The sequence below is a fragment of the Tachysurus fulvidraco genome, chromosome 18, assembly GCF_022655615.1.
Source record: "Tachysurus fulvidraco isolate hzauxx_2018 chromosome 18, HZAU_PFXX_2.0, whole genome shotgun sequence".
Classification (NCBI taxonomy): domain Eukaryota; kingdom Metazoa; phylum Chordata; class Actinopteri; order Siluriformes; family Bagridae; genus Tachysurus; species Tachysurus fulvidraco.
This window is the reverse complement of record NC_062535.1, coordinates 247,527-267,946: the sequence shown is the minus strand read 5'-3', so window position 1 is coordinate 267,946 and position 20,420 is coordinate 247,527. Positions and strand designations below refer to the sequence as shown.

General features: G+C 38.2%; 4 protein-coding genes across 42 annotated transcripts in view; 2 read left to right on the top strand and 2 right to left on the bottom strand.

The window, feature by feature from the left end:
* The window catches only part of LOC113636443 (NLR family CARD domain-containing protein 3-like), a 63,518-nt gene extending 52,932 nt beyond the window's left edge, over positions 1–10,586 (bottom strand). Inside the window, exons 1-4 of one of the 6 annotated variants that reach the window (XM_047802821.1) lie at positions 10,409–10,586; positions 6,699–6,812; positions 5,702–5,818; positions 5,471–5,587 (exon numbers count right to left, since the gene is read on the bottom strand). The gene's annotated coding sequence lies outside the window, so the exon portion shown is untranslated. Of the gene's footprint in view, positions 1–5,470; positions 5,588–5,701; positions 5,819–6,698; positions 6,813–10,045; positions 10,248–10,408 lie in introns of those variants that run through there. The other 5 variants (XM_047802822.1, XM_047802825.1, XM_047802824.1 and 2 more) reach the window with 5 other exon arrangements.
* The window catches only part of LOC125138460 (NLR family CARD domain-containing protein 3-like), a 358,584-nt gene that overhangs the window by 117,891 nt on the left and 220,273 nt on the right, over positions 1–20,420 (top strand). For 20 of the 33 annotated variants that reach the window (XM_047802736.1, XM_047802735.1, XM_047802745.1 and 17 more), the window contains 5 exons: positions 425–541; positions 656–772; positions 889–1,005; positions 2,043–2,159; positions 2,523–4,340. In XM_047802736.1, coding sequence (XP_047658692.1) covers positions 425–541; positions 656–772; positions 889–1,005; positions 2,043–2,159; positions 2,523–4,340 — 2,286 coding nt within the window. The remainder of the gene's footprint in view (positions 1–424; positions 542–655; positions 773–888; positions 1,006–2,042; positions 2,160–2,522; positions 4,341–20,420) is intronic. The other 13 variants (XM_047802742.1, XM_047802767.1, XM_047802758.1 and 10 more) reach the window with 7 other exon arrangements.
* On the top strand, positions 10,255–15,353 carry LOC125138374 (interferon-induced protein 44-like). Of its 2 annotated transcripts, XM_047802883.1 has the most exons (7): positions 10,255–10,294; positions 12,409–12,442; positions 12,547–12,751; positions 12,930–13,082; positions 13,586–13,757; positions 13,963–14,063; positions 14,185–15,353. In XM_047802883.1, the coding sequence occupies exons 3-7, from the start codon at positions 12,566–12,568 to the stop codon at positions 14,389–14,391; spliced, it is 819 nt and encodes a 272-aa protein (XP_047658839.1). In that variant the 5' UTR covers positions 10,255–10,294; positions 12,409–12,442; positions 12,547–12,565; the 3' UTR covers positions 14,392–15,353. The 2 variants fall into 2 exon arrangements, with proteins under 2 accessions (XP_047658839.1, XP_047658838.1); XM_047802882.1 differs by lacking the exon at positions 10,255–10,294 and having other exon boundaries at positions 12,240–12,442.
* The window catches only part of si:dkeyp-75b4.8 (lipopolysaccharide-induced tumor necrosis factor-alpha factor homolog), a 4,960-nt gene continuing 1,203 nt past the window's right edge, over positions 16,664–20,420 (bottom strand). Inside the window, exons 2-5 of the mRNA XM_047802898.1 lie at positions 19,382–19,503; positions 18,525–18,620; positions 17,976–18,150; positions 16,664–16,846 (exon numbers count right to left, since the gene is read on the bottom strand). Coding sequence (XP_047658854.1) covers positions 16,741–16,846; positions 17,976–18,150; positions 18,525–18,620; positions 19,382–19,499 — 495 coding nt within the window. The 5' untranslated portion in view covers positions 19,500–19,503 and the 3' untranslated portion in view covers positions 16,664–16,740. The remainder of the gene's footprint in view (positions 16,847–17,975; positions 18,151–18,524; positions 18,621–19,381; positions 19,504–20,420) is intronic.

The window sequence follows — 20,420 nt, the reverse complement described above, 5'->3', positions numbered from 1 at the left end:
GTAACACCCAAAAGTTTGGTCACATTAATATTTTTAATGTTTTTGAAAGAAGGCTTTATAAATAAATAAATAATATTGTGAATATTATTACAATTCAAAATAATGTTTTATCTAATTTAATGCTTACGATCTAAAGCTGTTAAAATGTTTGTAGAAATGTAGAAAACACACACACACACACACACACACACACACACACACACACACACACACACACACACACACATGTACACATAAATGTGCAAAAAAAATAATTTAAATTAAACAATAGCAACAATGACCAAATGTGTACATCGTGAGTTCTGCACGAGACGAATAAAAGACAAAATCATTATCCAGGTTAATTTTATCATTTCATGTGTAACTGTAAGTAAAATAAAGTGTGTATATAAATGTCTAAAGGACTGTGTGTAATGTTGTACAGTAAACTCCAGAGAAAGAGATCAGAATCACCAACACACAGCTGTATCTCCATGATGGGTGACATGGCTATGGAGCCTCCTCTGAGGTTTAAAGATGGAGACTCATCACTTCTACACAGGTAACGTCTCCTCACTGTTAATGTCACTGCTAAAGTCACACTTAAAGGGAAATATACTGTAAGTAAAATAGAGTTTATATAAATGACTAAAGGACTGTGTATAATGTTGTACAGTAAACCCAAGAGAAAGAGATCAGAATTACCAACACACAGCTGTATCTCCATGATGGGTGACATGGCTATGGATGTTCCTGTGAAGTTTAAAGCTGGAGACTCATCATTTCTACACAGGTAACGTCTCCTCACTGTTAATGTCACTGCTAAAGTCACACTTAAAGGGAAATATACTGTAAGTAAAATAGAGTGTGTATATAAATGACTAAAGGACTGTGTATAATGTTGTACAGTAAACACAAGAGAAAGAGATCAGAATCACCAACACACAGCTGTATCTCCATGAAGAGTGATGTGTCTATGGGGATTCCTCTGAACTTTAAAGATGGAGCCTCATCACTTCTACACAGGTAACGTCTCCTCACTGTTAATGTCACTGCTAAAGTCACACTTAAAGGGAAGTTTAACTACATAAACAGGACAAAATAAATACTGAAACACAGTAATGGAGCCACTGTTGTGTGTCCAAATACTTTTTGTATTATTTGATCTTTTATTTGGAAATGTGTTTGGGGAAAAGTGTGTTTGTGGTGTGTTTAAAGGAGCGGTGCACGATGTTTGAATGCCAATGTTGACATTTAAAATCACCAAACTCTCGCCCGCGGTGTAATTATATTTGGCCCACGAGATCATATCAGATGTACATTACAGCTGACTAGCCACATGCTCCGCTAATACTACAAATCCCAGAATGCCTTGCCACTGTTACACGTAGTTATGAACAGCAAGCGCCCCTCATTCTCTGTTAACAGTCATTAACAACCCTGTTATAGTCACATGGGGCAAGTTAATTCACCCTCCACAAAAATGTCCAAACGACAGATGGACAATAGGAGCTTACAGGACAGGAGGGAGACAGATTATCTGTTCACGTATATAAAGGACAGACCTGTTTGTGTTGTGTGCTAACGGAGCTAACGTGTCTGTAACGACAGTATATAACATAAGAAGATAATAGTCGAAAAGTTGGATTTTCATTGAAGGAAATTATTTTTTGTTTGTTTTGTTGTTGGTTTTGAAAAAGATCCACTTCAAAAAGGAAGTTAAAATGATAGAGAAAGGCTTAATTTATTTTATTTATTTAAATAAGAAATGAACATCACTGATGTGTCTTTTATTTCTAATTTAAGTTCTTATGTGTTTGTAATAACGAGCTCTGGTTGTTCCAAATCCTGTGTTTAAGCAAAACTAAAGTTTGTTTCCATGTGAAAAAGTTATGAACTTAAATAAAGGCTCCACTCGTGAAAAAAGCTACCACAGTCACCATTGAGCATAAAAAAGTCATTCTGTTTATTGTGTGTAAAAATCCACATTCAGTTATCAAGTGAGTTAAAAACTGTAAAGATTGTAAATAAATAATTAAAGACGTGTCCATAATGTTGTACAGTAAACTCCAGGGAAAGAGATCAGAATCACCAACACACAGTTGTAGCTCCATGAAGAGTCATGAGCCTATGGATCATCATCTGGAGGTTAAAGCTGTAGACTCCTCACTTCTACACAGGTAACGTCTCTTAACTTTTAATGTCAATGCTAAAGTTACACTTAAAGGGTAATTTAACGAGATAAACAGGGGGACAAACTAAATACTACAACACTAGAACTCTGACTGTAATAAAGCCACTATTATGTGTTTAAATATCGCTCAGTCTGTTTATTGGGAAATGTTGTGATTGGAATGTTTGCTTGTGGTTTCTTTCTTCAAATGATGTTGTTTTGTAATGCAGTGAAATTCATACGATGGCATTCAAATATGGCTTAAGTGTCCAAATAATAGTCTGTATACTACAGAGTGATTAGATTACTGAAAACAGATGATGAAGTCTAATAAATGAACCCCGTGTCTTCCTGCTTCTCCATATCACAGGTACGACCCAGAATCTGCTGGTGGAAATGAATTCCAGAAAAAGTTCAAATTAAATCTGATGAAGAAGTTTCAGTGTTTGAATGGAGTGATAATAAACCTGGCAACCTGGCAAACACTCCTGAATGAGATCTACACAGAGCTCTACATCACAGAGGGAGACAGTGGACAAGTCAATAATGAACATGAGGTGAGACAGATGGAGGCAGCATCCAGGAGAAGAACAACAGAGGAAACACCAATCAAATGTAATGACATCTTTAAGCCTTTATCTGAACAAGACAAACCCATCAGAACTGTGCTGACAAATACATCATCTGAACAAGACAAACCCATCAGAACTGTGCTGACAAAGGGAGTCGCTGGCATCGGAAAAACCGTCTCTGTGCAGAAGTTCATTGTGGACTGGGCTGAAGGGAAAGTAAATCAGGACGTCCACCTCATATTTCCACTTCCTTTCAGAGAGCTGAACTTGATGAAGGACCAGAAACTGAGTCTGATGGAGCTCCTTCATGTGTTTTTTAAGGAAACAAAAGAAACAGAAATGTCCAGTTTGGAAAAGGTTCTGTTCATTTTTGACGGATTGGACGAGTGTCGTTTTCCTCTAGATTTCCAGAACACAGTGAGAGTGTGTGATGTAACTGAATCAGCATCAGTGCCTGTGCTGCTGATAAACCTGATCAAAGGGAATCTGCTTCCCTCTGCTCTCATCTGGATCACCTCCAGACCTGCAGCAGCTGATCAAATCCCCTCTGAGTGTGTGGATCGAGTCACTGAGGTACGAGGGTTCAATGACCCACAGAAGGAGGAGTACTTCAGGAAGAGGATCAGTGATCAGAGCCTGGCCAATAACATCATCACACACCTGAAGTCATTAAGAAGCCTCTACATCATGTGTCACATCCCAGTCTTCTGCTGGATTACAGTCACTGTTCTAGAGAGAATGTTGGGTGAAGCAGAGAGTGGAGAGATCCCCAAGACTCTGACTCAAATGTACACACACTTCCTCATCATTCAGACAAACATCATAAGAGAAAAATACTCAAAGAAGCAGGAGAGTGATGAAGAAATGCTTCTTAAACTGGGACAACTGGCTTTTCAGCAGCTGGAGAAAGGGAACCTGATCTTCTATGATGAAGACCTGAGAGAGTGTGGTATTGATGTGACAGAAGCAGCAGTGTACTCAGGTGTGTGTACTCAGATCTTCAGAGAGGAGTTTGGGCTTCACCACAGTAAAGTGTACTGCTTTGTTCATCTGAGCATTCAGGAGCATCTCGCAGCTCTGTATGTGCACCTGACCTTCATGAAGGAGAAGAGAAATGTTCTGATAGAAGATGGAATGGAAGAAAATACAATCTCAGATGTACACATCAGTGCTGTAGATCAGACTTTACACAGTCAGACTGGACATCTGGATCTTTTCCTTCGCTTTCTTCTGGGTCTCTCACTGGAGTCCAATCAGAAACTCTTACATGTTTTAGTAACACAGACAGGAAGTAACCCTCAGAGCACACAGGAAACAGTTCAGTACATTAAGGAGCAGATCAGTGAAGATCTTCCTACAGAGAAATCCATCACTCTGTTCCACTGTCTGAATGAACTGGGTGATGATTCTCTAGTGGAGGAAATCCAACACTTCCTGAAATCTGGAAAACAAAGTGAACTTTCTCCTTCACAGGTTTCTGCTCTGGTGTTTGTGTTACTGACATCAGCACAGGAGCTGGATGAGTTTGACCAGAGTAAATATTTCAGTACAGATAAGATAACAGAAGATGTTGTTCTGAAGATGATGCCTGTGATTACAGCATCCAGTAAAGCAATGTAAGTAAATGTGAATATAACTGTTCTACTGTTACAGTGTTAGAGAGAAACTGAACACACTCTAATATGGACTTTGGGATGTTCTGACCTGAACTGTACAACATTATGGACACGTCTTTAATTATTTATTTACAATCTTTACAGTTTTTAACTCACTTGATAACTGAATGTGGATTTTTACACACAATAAACAGAATGACTTTTTTATGCTCAATGGTGACTGTGGCAGCTTTTTTCACGAGTGGAGCCTTTATTTAAGTTCATAACTTTTTCACATGGAAACAAACTTTAGTTTTACTTAAACACAGGATTTGGAACAACCAGAGCTCGTTATTACAAACACATAAGAACTTAAATTAGAAATAAAAGACACATCAGTGATGTTCATTTCTTATTTAAATAAATAAAATAAATTAAGCCTTTCTCTATCATTTTAACTTCCTTTTTGAAGTGGATCTTTTTCAAAACCAACAACAAAACAAACAAAAAATAATTTCCTTCAATGAAAATCCAACTTTTCGACTATTATCTTCTCATGTTCTATACTGTCGTTACAGACACGTTAGCTCCGTTAGCACACAACACAAACAGGTCTGTCCTTTATATACGTGAACAGATAATCTGTCTCCCTCCTGTCCTGTAAGCTCCTATTGTCCATCTGTCGTTTGGACAATTTTGTGGAGGGTGAATTAACTTGCCCCATGTGACTGTAACAGGGTTGTTAACGACTGTTAACAGAGAATGAGGGGTGCTTGCTGTTCATAACTACGTGTAACAGTGGCAAGGCATTCTGGGATTTGTAGTATTAGCGGAGCATGTGGCTAGTCAGCTGTAATGCACATCTGATATGATCTCGTGGGTCAAATATAATTACACCGCGGGCGAGAGTTTGGTGATTTTAAATGTCAACATTGGCATTCAAACATCGTGCACCGCTCCTTTAAACACACCACACACACACTTTTCCCCAAACACATTTCCAAATAAAAGATTAAACAATACAAAAAGTATTTGGACACACAACAGTGGCTCCATTACTGTGTTTCAGTATTTATTTTGTCCTGTTTATGTAGTTAAACTTCCCTTTAAGTGTGACTTTAGCAGTGACATTAACAGTGAGGAGACGTTACCTGTGTAGAAGTGATGAGTCTCCATCTTTAAACTTCATAGGACGATCCATAGACACATCACTCTTCATGGAGATACAGCTGTGTGTTGGTGATTCTGATCTCTTTCTCTGTAGTTTACTGTACAACATTATACACAGTCCTTTAGTCATTTATATAAACTCTATTTTACTTACATTATATTTCCCTTTAAGTGTGACTTTAGCAGTGACATTAACAGTGAGGAGACGTTACCTGTGTAGAAGTGATGAGTCTCCATCTTTAAACTGCAGAGGAGGCTCCATAGCCATGTCACCCATCATGGAGATACAGCTGTGTGTTGGTGATTCTGATCTCTTTCTCTTGTGTTTACTGTACAACATTATACACAGTCCTTTAGTCATTTATATACACACTTTATTTTACTTACAGTTACACATGAAATGATAAAATTAACCTGGATAATGATTTTGTCTTTTATTCGTCTCGTGCAGAACTCACGATGTACACATTTGGTCATTGTTGCTATTGTTTAATTTAAATTTTTTTTTTTTGCACATTTATGTGTACATGTTTGTGTGTGTGTGTGTGTGTGTGTGTGTGTGTGTGTGTGTGTGTGTGTGTTTTTAACGTTATAAATAAACCCCTCCAGCTCTGATTGCGCGTGCACGCTGCGCGTTCCCGTGCGTCTCCATTTTAATACAGCAGACAGCTGATGACGCACTTTTAAAACACTACAACACACGCGTGTAAAAGCAAAGTAAAAAAAATCGCTCTTGGATCAAACTGATAAATAATTTTCTTTCCCATCGACGACATAATTAAAAAACGTCCTTTTTATTGTTTATTTCTGAAAGTAAAAATGCTCCTTATAGTTTTAGAGTGACTGAGATCACACACAGGGGGCTGGAGACACCCTAAAGAAGGCCTAGAACTGCCTCTGCCTTGTATTCATGTCTGCTTATGACCAAACAACATGTTTATTTATGTTTCTATATCATATAGTTTATATACATTTCCCTATAGTTACAAATAATTCCCATAAATTAAGATTAAGTACCAGATTAAGTTCCCGTTGAAAGTTTCAGTAAGTTTACCGAAACTTTCCGCCCCTTTGTAACTCTATAATACACGACATTATGTAGCGACAACCGTGGTTTTAAATAGATGAACAGAGGAAATAATAATAATAAACAAAGCTAAATATAGAAATATCGATGTATAAAGGATTTAAACGTGTAGAAGTCCTCACCTTACGGTGGTGTTATAGCCTGTAGTCCGCTGTCGAACTATTCTTTCGCTTTCATTTAGAGGCTTAGTGCGCATGCGCAGACAGTGTGGCCTTGCGGTACATTGAGAAGTACTTCTTTTTTCCCCATATTGAATATAAAAGTATAAAAACAAAAAAGGCAAAAAATCTCTACAAGAGTAAATAGTAGAAATGACAGACTTAACAGAATAAGTAATAGATTATTGTGAAAAGACAAAATAACAAACAAACAAATAAATAAATAAAAAGATAAAAATAAATAAACAGACATTTGAAAAAATAACTTACACGAACTTAAATAGATCGGAAAAGAAAAACCAAAACAAATTAAGGGAAGTATCAGAATAAATCAAATGTCAAAAGATATAGCAGCTTCTTAGCACTCGGACCTCACATCTTATTAAGGGCTTTGGAAAAACTATGAATATATTGATGATATATTTTGCTAAAATAACAATATTATTAAGCAAAAACAGAATTAACACAGCAGTCTTTGGGTTTTACAAATAAGATATGATGTAAAGAGAAAACTAAACTATCAGCAACCACCTTTTTATGTATCAACCAGCCCTGAATTGATATCCAGAAGAGTTTGGAGAAATAGCATGAAGAAAAGATATGATCCGTGTCTTCAGAATGGCTCTCACAGAAGGGACAGGGGACAATTTCTATATTAAATTTTTGATTTAGGAATTTGTTAGAAGGATAAATATCATGTAAAAATTTGAAGTGTGTTTCTGTTGCTTTAGGAGGAGCAGGAAAACTTAAATACGCAGTTGTAAGATATTTTACAGTATTCTTAACAAACATGTGATCTAATTTGTTTCTTTTAACTTGACAGTGTAACTGGGTTTTAACACGACATGTCTTATATACTTGTTAGTACAAGTATCACTTTTAAAATTAATATCTCCAAAGTTTAAAGCTGGAAGAACTGAACTAACTTTAGCATAAGAAAAGACGCCTCTCATCAGTGTTTTTATGCCAGAAGGTATCACATTAATGACAGTGAAGAACTCTTTCAGGTGACAGGTAAAGCCATGCTTTAGTGTAAAGGCATTATAGTCTAAAATGTTCCCCTTCTCATCCATTAGATCTCTCACTGACCAAATACTTCTGCTTAGCCAGTTCTTATAGCATAAAGATCTGCTCTTAGTCGGCCCTCCTAAATGTACTTCATCTCTTAATATTGATAAAATTAATATCACTGGCTGTCGTGTAAAACCCCCAACCACTATCAAAAACCTGGGCATAGTGTTTGATTCTTCTGTCTTTCTCCTCTCACATCTCATCTCTCACCAAATCTGCCTTCTTTCATCTACAAAATATTGCCCGATTACGCCCAAGTTTAAATATCAGTGATGCCGAGACCCTTGTCCATGCTTTCATTACCTCCTGTCTAGATTACTGTAATGCACTTTTTTATGGTTTACCATCAACTTCTTTAAAGAAACTCCAATAGATCCAGAATTCAGCAGTAAGAGTGTTAACACACACACAGAAATCCCCCCACATAACCCCCATCTTATACAGTTTACATTGGCTCACAATTAGTTTGTGTTCAATATAAAGTTCTCCTCACTACATTTAAAGCTCTCCATTGCTCCTATCCACAATATACCACAGATCTCCTTCACACATATACCCCTGCCCCTGCACTTAGGTCCTCTGACTCTAATTTATTAGAGGTTCCTCATTATAGGCTGAAATCTTTTGGTGGTAGAACCTTCTGTATTGTGGCTCCCAGCCTCTGGACTTCTCTCCCCAGAACATTCGAGACCTGGCGTCTTTACAGGATTTCAAAACTAATCTGAAAACTTATCTGTTCACTTCCTGTTATTCAAATTCTCAAGTCCATGGACATGGTTTTGTGTCTCTATTTGTCTCTTCTGTATTGTCTACTAGAATGTTTGTTGCTGTAATGTACATGTTTGTTGATTGGGATGTTTTGATGTTGTGTTTCCTTTTCTATGGTGTATGTGTATGTTGTGTATACGTATAGTGATGTTTACTAAACCTCCTTAATTCTGTTTCATTGTATATCACATCATGTAAAGAGTCCTTGAGACTGTTGAAAGGTGCTATATAAAATAAACTTATTATTATTACTATTATTGTTATTATTTTCATTTTACATTTTAATTTGGACTTTTTTAGAGGGGCAAGGGGTGGAGGATGCTTTCATTTTACAGCAATCATAGGGAAATAATGTTTATTACAATTATTAAGTTTATTACAAGCATAATAATGTTTATTATGCTTTTGTGTTACTCAATGAAAGAATCAATTAAAGTTCTACTTACAATTAAATCAGTCAAGACGTCATTTTTTAAATTTGTATTACTTTGCATCTGGGGCAGTTCTAGGGTTTCATCTTTAGGGGTTTTATCCCTCAGTGAGAATTTAAAACAAGAAGAGTTTTATATTATATATTATATGACTACATAGTAAGCCAAAAGTTATGGTGTTATTTAAAATGTTATTTTTATTTAGTATTAAATGGATTTTTTGCATTAATATTTAGTTTGTGCTACAACTCTGGTAATAAGAATAGTGACATTTCACTGCTTTTGGTTGACGTCTTTGCGGCTTTCCAGCTCTGACTGCGCGTGCACGCTGCGCGTTCCCGTGCGTCTCCATTCTAGTAAAACATACATCTCATGACGCACTTTTAAAACACTACAACACACGCACGTAAAAAAATCGCTCTTGGATCAAACTGATAAATAATTTTCTTTCCCATCGACGACATAATTAAAAAACGTAATTACGTAAAGTTTATTGTTTATTTCTGAAAGTAAAAATGCTCCTTATAGTTTTAGAGTGACTGAGATCACACACAGGGGGCTGGAGACACCCTAAAGAAGGCCTAGAACTGCCTCTGCCTTGTATTCATGTCTGCTTATGACCAAACAACATGTTTATTTATGTTTCTATATCATATAGTTTATATACATTTCCCTATAGTTACAAATAATTCCCATAAATTAAGATTAAGTACCAGATTAAGTTCCCGTTGAAAGTTTCAGTAAGTTTACCGAAACTTTCCGCCCCTTTGTAACTCTATAATACACGACATTATGTAGCGACAACCGTGGTTTTAAATAGCTGTATGTTAAAATACCCCTATTATAATCCTTCTTATTAAAATCTATTAAATCCAAGTGTGGGAATAAAAGTTAATGTCGTTACGCAGTTTAACTAATAACAGTTGTACATATAGCGAACAAGGAAGAGCTACGATGAGCTAATGCTAAAGCTAGTTTTCGACATGAACAGAGGAAATAATAATAATAAACAAAGCTAAATATAAAAATACAGAATAATACCAGATATGTGGTGTATTAGCGGTGTTAAGTTACAACGGTGTTACATTTCATGTCGTTTATATGATTTAGTCAGCGAAAGAATAACAAGAACATAGCCGCCTAGGGCCGAAGCTCAAACCGCTCCATCCTCCCTATTTAAGCGCACTTGCTTTGTGGTGCACATACAGCGTTCCAGTGACCTACCTAGTGCACTAATTGTCAATATGAAACACAGCCACGAGACACGTTAGCTAGCGCTGTATAGTTTGGGTAAGAATCGCTCCATCATCGTTTACACTCAACAGACGCGTTGTTCCTTATCGTATTTTATATTCGTATGAAAATATCGATGTATAAAGGATTTAAACGTGTAGAAGTCCTCACCTTACGGTGGTGTTATAGCCTGTAGTCCGCTGTCGAACTATTCTTTCGCTTTCATTTAGAGGCTTAGTGCGCATGCGCAGACAGTGTGGCCTTGTGGTGCAATAAGTACTTCTTCTTTTCATATTGAATACAAAATTATATAAACAACAATCGCAAATAATTATTCTACAGGAGTAAATAGTAGAAATGACAGGCTTAACACATAATAAGTAATAGATTAATTACTAAAGACTAAATAAATAAATATTTGAAAAAATAATTTACATGAACTTAAGCGTAAAAGAAAAGAAAAGAAAAACAAAAAGAATTAAGGGCAGAATCACAATAAATCAAATGATGTCAAAAGATATAGCAGCTTCTTATAGCTCTCTGACCTCACATCTTATTAAGGGCTTTGGGAAAACAGTCATTTTTGAAAGGAATAAATAATGGGGGAAATTTAAAGAATCTACATTTATGGATGAAATATTTTGCTAAAATACTAATATTATTAGGCAAAAAAGAATTAACACAGCAGTCTTTGGGTTTTCCAAATAAGATATGATGTAAAGAGAAAACAAAACTATCAGCAACCACCTTTTTATGTAACAACCAGCCCTGAATTGATATCCAGAAGAGTTTGGAGAAATAGCATGAAGAAAAGATATGATCCGTGTCTTCAGAATGGCTCTCACAGAAGGGACAGGGGACAATTTCTATATTAAATGTTTGATTTAGGAATTTGTTAGAAGGATAAAACTTAAATAAGCAGTTGTAAGATATTTTACAGTATTCTTAACAAACATGTGATCTAATTTGTTTCTTTTAACTTGACAGGTGTAACAGGTCTTTAACACGACATGTCTTATATACTTGTTAGTACAAGTATCACTTTTAAAATTAATATCTCTGTAAGAAAGATTCCTCCTCGCACTTGTCCCTTTACCTCTGCACAACAATAGGAGCTCCGGAGCACTGAGAGAACAAACCACACGACTGAAATCAAATCTGGTTTATTCCAAACAGCTGCTCAAAGAACTGAGCGACAGAACAGAATATATACACAATGAAATACAGTAAGCTGTGGTGTATGAGATAAGGCGGGGGCTACGTTTTATCAACATAGATAGGGGTTTGCTAGAATGCTGCTTCCTCACAACTCTTATCCAAGCATTGAAGGTCAATAAGCCTCTTAAGGCTCTCTCCCCCTATTGCAGGTTTTTCGCCTACATGACCTACCCAACAAAAAGTGGTACAGGGAGATGTTTGTAATAATCAGCGTCAAAAAGGATTCCTGGCGAATGCGTTGTGAATTGTGTCACCCAGGGGGGGTTCTAGCCTTTTATTAGGGGGGCTTCAGCCCCCTGTCTGTAATCTCAGCCACCCTAAAACTATAAGGATCATTTTTACTTTCATAAATAAACAATAAAAATGACGTTAAAATGCAGGACGTGTCGTCGATGGGAAAGAAAATTATTTATCAGTTTGATCCAAGAGCGATTTTATTTACTTTGCTTTTACACACGTGTGTTGTAGTGTTTCACACGTGCGTCTTCAGCTGTCTGCTTTATTAGAACGGAGAAGCACAGGTACGCGCAGCGTGCACGCGCAGTCAGAGCTGGAGGCGTTTATCTATAACGTTAATCGGCGGAAAGACACAAAGACGGCAACCAAAAGCAGTGAAATGTCAATATTCTTATTACCAGAGTTGTCATATAATATATAATATAGAACTCTTCTTGTTTTAAATTCTCACCGAGGGCTAAAACCCCTACAAACACTAAAAAACAAACACTACAGAACACAAACACTACAGAACACAAACACACTACAGAACATAAACACTACAGAACATAAACACTACAGAACATAAACACTACAGAACATAAACACTACAGAACACAAACACTACAGAACACAAACACTACAGAACATAAACACTACAGAACATAAACACCAGCTATGCTAATATGACACATATTTAGTGACAATTAAAACTTAATTCCACTTAATTTCCACAGTATTTGATCAGCCATGGCGGTCAGTGACATGGGGGTAAGACCAATGACTACAAACAGACACCAGCATTATGTGTTTGAAGCCTAAATTAAAGATGCTTAATGTACGAAGGTCAGCTGCTTATTTTACTTACTGAATAGGGAGAGTGAAAAAAGTGAGATGCTGAAAAAACTGAAAGAATTCCAGCCAGGAACTGCAGAAGTCCGAGAGCTGAAGATTCTACTTCACGGCCCGGTCGGAGCAGGAAAGTCCAGCTTTATTAATTCAGTCAACACCGTCCTCCAGGGACACAACACCACCAGTGCGCCGGCAAATTCAGCAGCTGGGAAAAGCTTCACTAAAGAGGTAATAACTAAATAATATAACATTATAAGTCTAAAGCTCAGCTCCTTAAACCCTGTCAATCATCCTGACATTTTGATTTGATCTCATATGATACTGTTGTGTTCAGTCTGGTTTATATTTAATCTTAAATCTCTTCTTTTATATAAAAAAATATATTTAATCATTATGTATTTTTCAGTTTAAATTTCACAGGCTGAAGAAAAACAGGCCTGGATCTTTCTATCCGTTTGTCTTTCTCGATATCATGGGTGTGGAATCCGATGCGTCATCAGGAGTGCACAGTGATGACATCATCAAAATATTACATGGTCATGTAAGAAGCAACTACGCTGTAAGTTCAATATTTATCCTCATTATGTTTTTCAGGAGACTCATTCTGCCTGGTACACCTACTGTTCACGTGTGTGTGTGTGTGTGTGTGTGTGTGTGTGTGTGTGTGTGTTTATTCGTGTTCCTGAGTTTGTCCCCCAAACTGTCCCACACTCTAACACACACTTACACTGAACGTCTCTGTGTAACTACAGTTTCCTTCAGTAGAACTAAGAGTCCAAACCCTGCTCCTTCATGACAATGTCCCTGTACACAAAGCAGCTTTCTGAAGACATGATGTGGAGGTGAAGGTTGGAGTGAAGATCTCCAGTGTCCTTCACTGAGCCCTGGAGCTCAGCACCACACTCTCACAGGCTTTTACATTCCTTCTACAGAGAAACACACAGCATCTACATTCACCTTTGTATTTATGACATTTGGACGACACGTTTCTCCACCAGTCTAAACAATAATTATATTCACGTTCATGCACATTTACACAGACATTTATTTTTGGCCTTTCAGTTCAATCCTTTTAAATCAATCCTTAAAGATGACCCAAAGTACCACAGTAACCCCAGTCTGAAGGACAAAGTGCACTGTGTGGTGAGTGTCGTACCAGGGGACAGAATCTCCCTCATGACTGAGGACGTCATCCAGAAGATGAGAGCTGTTCGTGAGAAAGCTCGTGAGTTAGGTACGTGTATACATATTAATGCACAGAGATATGGTCATGTACAGTGTGTAACATGAGTATTAACCCCATCCGTATCCCCCCACCCCTACCCCATCCCACCCTCTGCTTAAGTAGGTCTGATCTGGGAGCTATTAGTCTCCCTCGTTATGATGAAAGTCAATCTGATGTATGAGATAAACACGTTGTATTGTTGGGGGTTTAACAGGGATTCCTGAGGTCATCATTATGTCCCATGTTGACCGAGCATGTGTGCTAGTTAAAGAGAACCTGAGTGGGATCTACACCAGCAGAAAAATTAAAGAGAAGGTGAGAAAAACACAAACTTATTTATTTATGGCTTATCTACAGCCTCCCACCTACTATGTAGTACTTAGAATGAAAGTATATGGACCTCAAATGTAAGTTCTGCTGTTCCTCTTTCTCTCAGATGGAAGAGTGCAGTCATAAACTCGGAGTCCCAATGAACTGCATCTTTCCTGTGCAGAACTACTATGAGCAGGTCTCCAACGACTTGAACATGGATCTTCTGATTCTCATGGCCATGACCGACATCATCAGCTTTGCCAATGACTATGTTGAAGCCCAGGTTTATAACACCGATCAGTACGTTGAAGATCAGGCTTATAATGAATAATTTAGACTTGTTCACTTTCCCACAGAGTAGCAACATGGAATAGTTTTATAGTTTAATAGGACAGGAATGTGGTAGAAACTATTACAACATCTTTTAACTTAACACTAATCTTTTGCTTCTTGTATTCTAGGGTTAATTAGGGTTATTAATTATTAGGGACAGTAATCTGGAGTCAGCTTTACTCTAATTTTCAGACATTATGTGTCTTTACATACATTGATTGGGACATAATTAGAGGTGGATTATGACGTAGTTTCGGGGTTCACGTTACACTTCACTAGAACGTTCCTTACTGCACTTTTCAGAACTGATAGGAACTTTAAACCTAAATCTCTCAGTAGTTCACAGCTTCCACTCAGTGACACTATGCTGTAGATGGCGTGAGCTGTAGGACAATTAACTAAACTGAAGCCAAAATATGAGGCCCCCTAGTGGCTGGCTGCAGTACAATATTTTAACCCTGCATATTACTACACTAGTCAACAGGATTTGAACTTCAGTTGGCTATCAAATCTCCCCTAGTAGCTTTCACTGTGACAAATGGATTTGTTTTGGGAAGTCAAACCTCATAAACATGAATGATGGATAATGACAGCTAGCACCGGGCGAGCTCTGTTTATTCAGTGTGTGTCCCTGCTTCTGTTTGTAATTATTGTTAAGTTTAGTGTAAAAATGCTTCTGTATATTTACTGATCAGTACACGACATAAAGTACAACAAGAAAAACACAGCGTGGTTTCGAATGATGGCTCTTTATAGCTCTTAGGTGTGGGAACTTATCTGTCTCTACACTTTAATAATCTGATTTATGACTTGAATGGATTTTAATCTGGATATTTGAATATTCTCTGTATATTTATCTTCACACACATCTCTGTAAACTCACTTTAACACGTGTGCTGCTTTAGTCAGTCAGTAAGAAACCTGAGAAAGAATAAAATGTCCGTCTGTCTGTGTTTCTGAGCCGTGAGCTTCGAGGCTGATCGTGTTTAATCTACTGCTCTGTTCACGTCTGTTTGCTCATCACCAGTGTCGTGTGTGTGTGTGTGTGTGTGTGTGTGTGTGTGATTTAATACCTAATAAAACTAATGTACTCATAATGATGACTCAAAACCTGATCTGATCCTTATACAGGAATTAATACAACATTCACATTCATGCAGAAACAACAAATACATACCAGTTATACACACACACACAAACAATACACACCAGTTATACACACACACACACACACACACACACACATCAGTTACACACACACAAACAATACACATCAGTTACACACACACACACACACAAACAATACACATCAGTTACACACACACAAACAATACACATCAGTTACACACACACACACACAAACAATACACATCAGTTATACACACACACAATACACATCAGTTATACACACACACACACACAATACACATCAGTTATACACACACACACACACACAATACACATCAGTTATACACACGCAATACACAATACACATCAGTTATACACACACACACACACAATACACATCAGTTATACACACACACAATACACATCAGTTATACACACGCAATACACAAGACACATCAGTTATACACACACACACACAATACACATCAGTTATACACACACACACACACACACACACAATACACATCAGTTATACACACACACACAATGCACATCAGTTATACACACGCAATACACAATACACATCAGTTATACACACACACACACACACACACACACACACAATACACATCAGTTATACACACACACACACAATACACATCAGTTATACACACACACACATACACACACACACACACACACACACACACACACAATACACATCAGTTATAAGTTAGCATGTCCTGTTTAGACTGTTGACAGAATAAATATTCTTCAGTCTTTATTCTCAGGTTGTAATAACTATAATAACTGCAATAACTATCATGTTGTCTTAGTGGTTAGCACGTTCGCCTCACACCGCCAGGGTTGGGGGTTCGATTCCCGCCTCCGCCTTGTGTGTGTGGAGTTTGCATGTTCTCCCCGTGCCTCGGGGGTTTCCTCCGGGTACTCCGGTTTCCTCCCCCGGTCCAAAGACATGCATGGTAGGTTGATTGGCATCTCTGGAAAATTGTCCGTAGTGTGTGAGTGAATGAGAGTGTGTGTGTGTGTGTGTGTGTGTGTGTGTGTGCCCTGTAATGGGTTGGCACTCCGTCCAGGGTGTATCCTGCCTCGATGCCCGATGACGCCTGAGATAGGCACAGGACCCGAGAAGTGTGTGTGTGTGTGTGTGTGTGTGTGTGTGTGTGTGTGTGTGTGTGTGTGTGTGTGTGTGTGTGTGTTAGCGAACATGTTTCCCCACAGATCTTCTACAGGCAGGACATGAATGATGAACATCCTGGAATTCTTTCATGAAGCAGGGAATTAAACAGAATCCACAGATGAGTCTGAAACAAACAGCAGACGTCTATCAGTGTTTTACAGAATAAATCACAACAATGACGATCATTTAAATTTAAACCAAGTCCCAGCAAGTTAAAGTGACCGTCACATCCAGAATCACTGATATTCAGTGTCTACAGTGACTTTGACTCCTGCTGCCTTTCAAAGACACACATATTTATATATTAAACATTTTTACTCTTCAGCAATAAATGGACATTAAAATATTTACTTCCTGGACATTTGTTTAAATACCTTAAGGTTGTGTCCGTGTCTCTATTTCCTAACTTACCCAAAGTGTTAGGGTTAGATGATGAGGCCGTGTGTGTATATATATATATTATATTTTTAATTCAGACCAAGCTCATACAGATGTGGGGTAGGAAACATCAGCAGGTTTGTCAGAGGTTTTGGAGACACGGCCTCATCATGTGTATTGTACTAAAGCACAACTGTTTAAGTCTTTCACTTTCTAGGCTTAAAAAGAAAACCCTGGCTTTAGATATTCTACTTATTAGAAGATTAATACTGAGTAACAGCAGATTAGAGGTTCTCGTAAATGCATTTGGGAAAATATGGGGCTCTTTTTTCCAGCTGGATAAGAAGATAATCTTCTCCCCCTCCAGCAGGGGGTGATGTTCTGCTTATTTATCTACCGCTTACAGACACACTGGATGTGAGATGATGGGGATTTCTTTTCATTTCTTTTTTTTTCTTTCCTCTTCTTATTATTTATTTTTATTTTATCTTCTAAAATGTATCTATAAGTTTTATTATTCTTAACAATGCTGTGTTGTTTTTAATAAGATAAAAATGACCTGCAGTGTTTCTGAATGTGTTAGTTATGATGAAATAAAGTGTTTTTATTTATACAAGGTTTATGATTTGCATTTACGTCCTTCTCATAATCCTTCTCCTCATCTGGAGCCATTTATTTTTATATTTAAACAGCTGAGCAGGTGAGCTGAGGCTAAGGGCCTCGCTCAAGGGCCCAGCAGTGGCAGTGCTGGGGTTTAAACTCACAAGCATGCAGATTTACTAAAGGTGCCTAAACGTCAACAAATCTGCTGTAAATAATCTGATCTCTACATCATTAGACTCATCTAATCATTCCAGTTGGTAATCTGATCTTACCCCAAAAGTGTCAGCAGGCAGCACATGCCCCATGCTGCATTCCCAGGTTTATAACACACACTGGTGGTAATTTGGTGATGACAATGAGGGCAGATTATCACAGTAGGAGCATCACCCAGTGTTCCAGCTAACTGCTGGTGTGGAATCAGCTGATGGGGTGAAGGCTGAACAAACACTGGGACAGAATTCAACACACACACAATCACCAGGAAGAAGAAATCGTTTGTAAGACCTCAGGTTCAGATGGAGGTCAAAACAATGACATGTTGTAGGTACAAGTATATTTCTATATTTCTATATTTAAGTTAATTTCCCACTGATAATTTGCATACTTTATTAATTAACAACTAAACAAAGGAAAGAATAGTTGTTTAAAACATGACGTAATGGGAGGAAACAAGATAGAGGATGAAATGGCCCCCTCTGGTGGTCCTGAGGAGAAATGTCTGGATGTTCCAGTTGTATCTTCATCTGGCACTTAAAAGTAAAATTATTGTGATTTAAATGAAAATATACCAACAGTTTATTGGGTTCCACAGAGTCACTGACCTGTCTGTGTGTGATGTACGGCTGTGATTTCTGTGGGAACGCTGAGGATTGGATAAGGAGACACAGCACTGTCCAACTGCAGAGGACGAACACCCACTACAAACAAAACTATCATTTAATAATGATAGAAAACAGTCAGGGACAAACGCTTAAAGGGTAATTAACAACTTTTGTAACCTCACTAACGTTATCTGTATCACACGAGGCTGTAACTAACACACGGTAGGTTCTTTATAATTTATTTATTCATTCATTCATTCATTCATTCATCTTCTACCGCTTATCTGAATATCTCGGGTCACGGGGAGCCTGTGCCTATCTCAGGCGTCATGGGGCATCGAGGCAGGATACACCCTGGACGGAGTGCCAACCCATCACAGGGCACACACACTCTCTCATTCACTCACACACACACACTACAGACAATTTTCCAGAGATGCCAATCAACCTACCATGCATGTCTTTGGACCGGGGGAGGAAACCGGAGTACCCGGAGGAAACCCCCGAGGCACGGGGAGAACATGCAAACTCCACACACACAAGGTGGAGGTGGGAATCGAACCCAAACCCTGGAGGTGTGAGGCGAATGTGCTAACCACTAAGACAACGTGCCCCTCATTATTTATTTATTATATATTTATGAGTCTATAAATCTTAGGGCATGGGAGGGGAGGGCAGTGGAGGGCAGGGAAGGGGCAGGGGAGGGTGGGTGAGGGCAACAGTTTTAGTTGGAGATGAGGAACTGGCTGACTTCATTAATAACATTAGATCTCTAGTCAAAATAACACGAGTGCTAAAGCAGCATGTCCATTACTGAGAGCAGATAAAGGTGTAGCATCAGGACACCTCAGACTCACCTGCTTCTCCATAAGTAGGAGGTGGAGTTTGGGGCTGTGGACTCTGAGTAGCTTCAGTATATGAAGGAGGTGGAGGTGAAACATCGAGTGGAGAAACAGTGGCTTCAAGAATGTCCATTTACCTTTGGACAAAAAGAAAGAAAGAAATTCCTTAAGATGTGTGAAACAGACAGAGTGACGATCTGATCTGACGTCAGCTGTTTATCTGTCGCTCGAGAGAGAACCGTCAAACAGCTCCATCCATTTACTCTGGAATCTGTGAGCAAAGGGAAGAAATAACTGGTAGAAATTTACACAGATTTTGTTTTCTGTAAATTAACTAATAAACCAGACGAAGTCACACAGTCCTGAATCCCTGAACCTTTTGTTAGACGATTGCTGATCCTGTATCTGTACAGGAGGATATCAGCTTCAGTCCCTCGCCTGTAAACACCTTTATAATGTTGGAACTGTTTGTATTCATGTTGGGATTTATTACAAGTCTATGAATGATGAATAAATGAGTTTATGGTCATTAATAATGATGTGACATGAGCGCTTTGAGCCGTTATACAGAAGGTTATTACACAGTCCTCCAGCCCAATGTCACCACATTCACTCAGTAAGAGCTTAAACAGGATCCAGAGCCTCTGCTGGGACACACACTGGACATGCTGTCAGACTCCCAGTACAGTCCGATCTACTCCCAGTCCAGCCTGTTATTGACGAACTGGGAGGAAAACCAGGGAATGCAGAGGAAGCAGTGAGATAATAAATTCCCAGAGAACGACACAACCGTCATCCTGATCGGAAGCAGTTTTAGTTCCAGCTGTAAAGTTTGTTCATCTGAGTTAAACTCCAGATCTGATAAACTGTGTTAGATTAGAATTAAACATGATCAGACAAATCAAGTGTAAAGTGTGTTATAACACATGGTAGATCTGAGGGATTAGTGTGTGTGTGTGTGTGTGTGTGTGTGTGTGTGTGTGTGTGTGTGTGTGTGTGTGTGTGTGTGTGTGTGTGTGTGTGTGTGTGTATGTGCGTGTGTGTTTGTGTGTAT

Excerpts from the sequence above, each read along its gene's own strand:
- LOC125138374 (XM_047802883.1), top strand. The coding sequence starts at position 12,566 with ATGCTGAAAAAACTGAAAGAATTCCAGCCAGGAACTGCAGAAGTCCGA. Across the intron at positions 13,083-13,585 it reads ATGTAAGAAGCAACTACGCT|TTCAATCCTTTTAAATCAAT; the intron begins GTAAGTTCAATA and ends TTGGCCTTTCAG. Across the intron at positions 14,064-14,184 it reads GCAGAAAAATTAAAGAGAAG|ATGGAAGAGTGCAGTCATAA; the intron begins GTGAGAAAAACA and ends TCTTTCTCTCAG.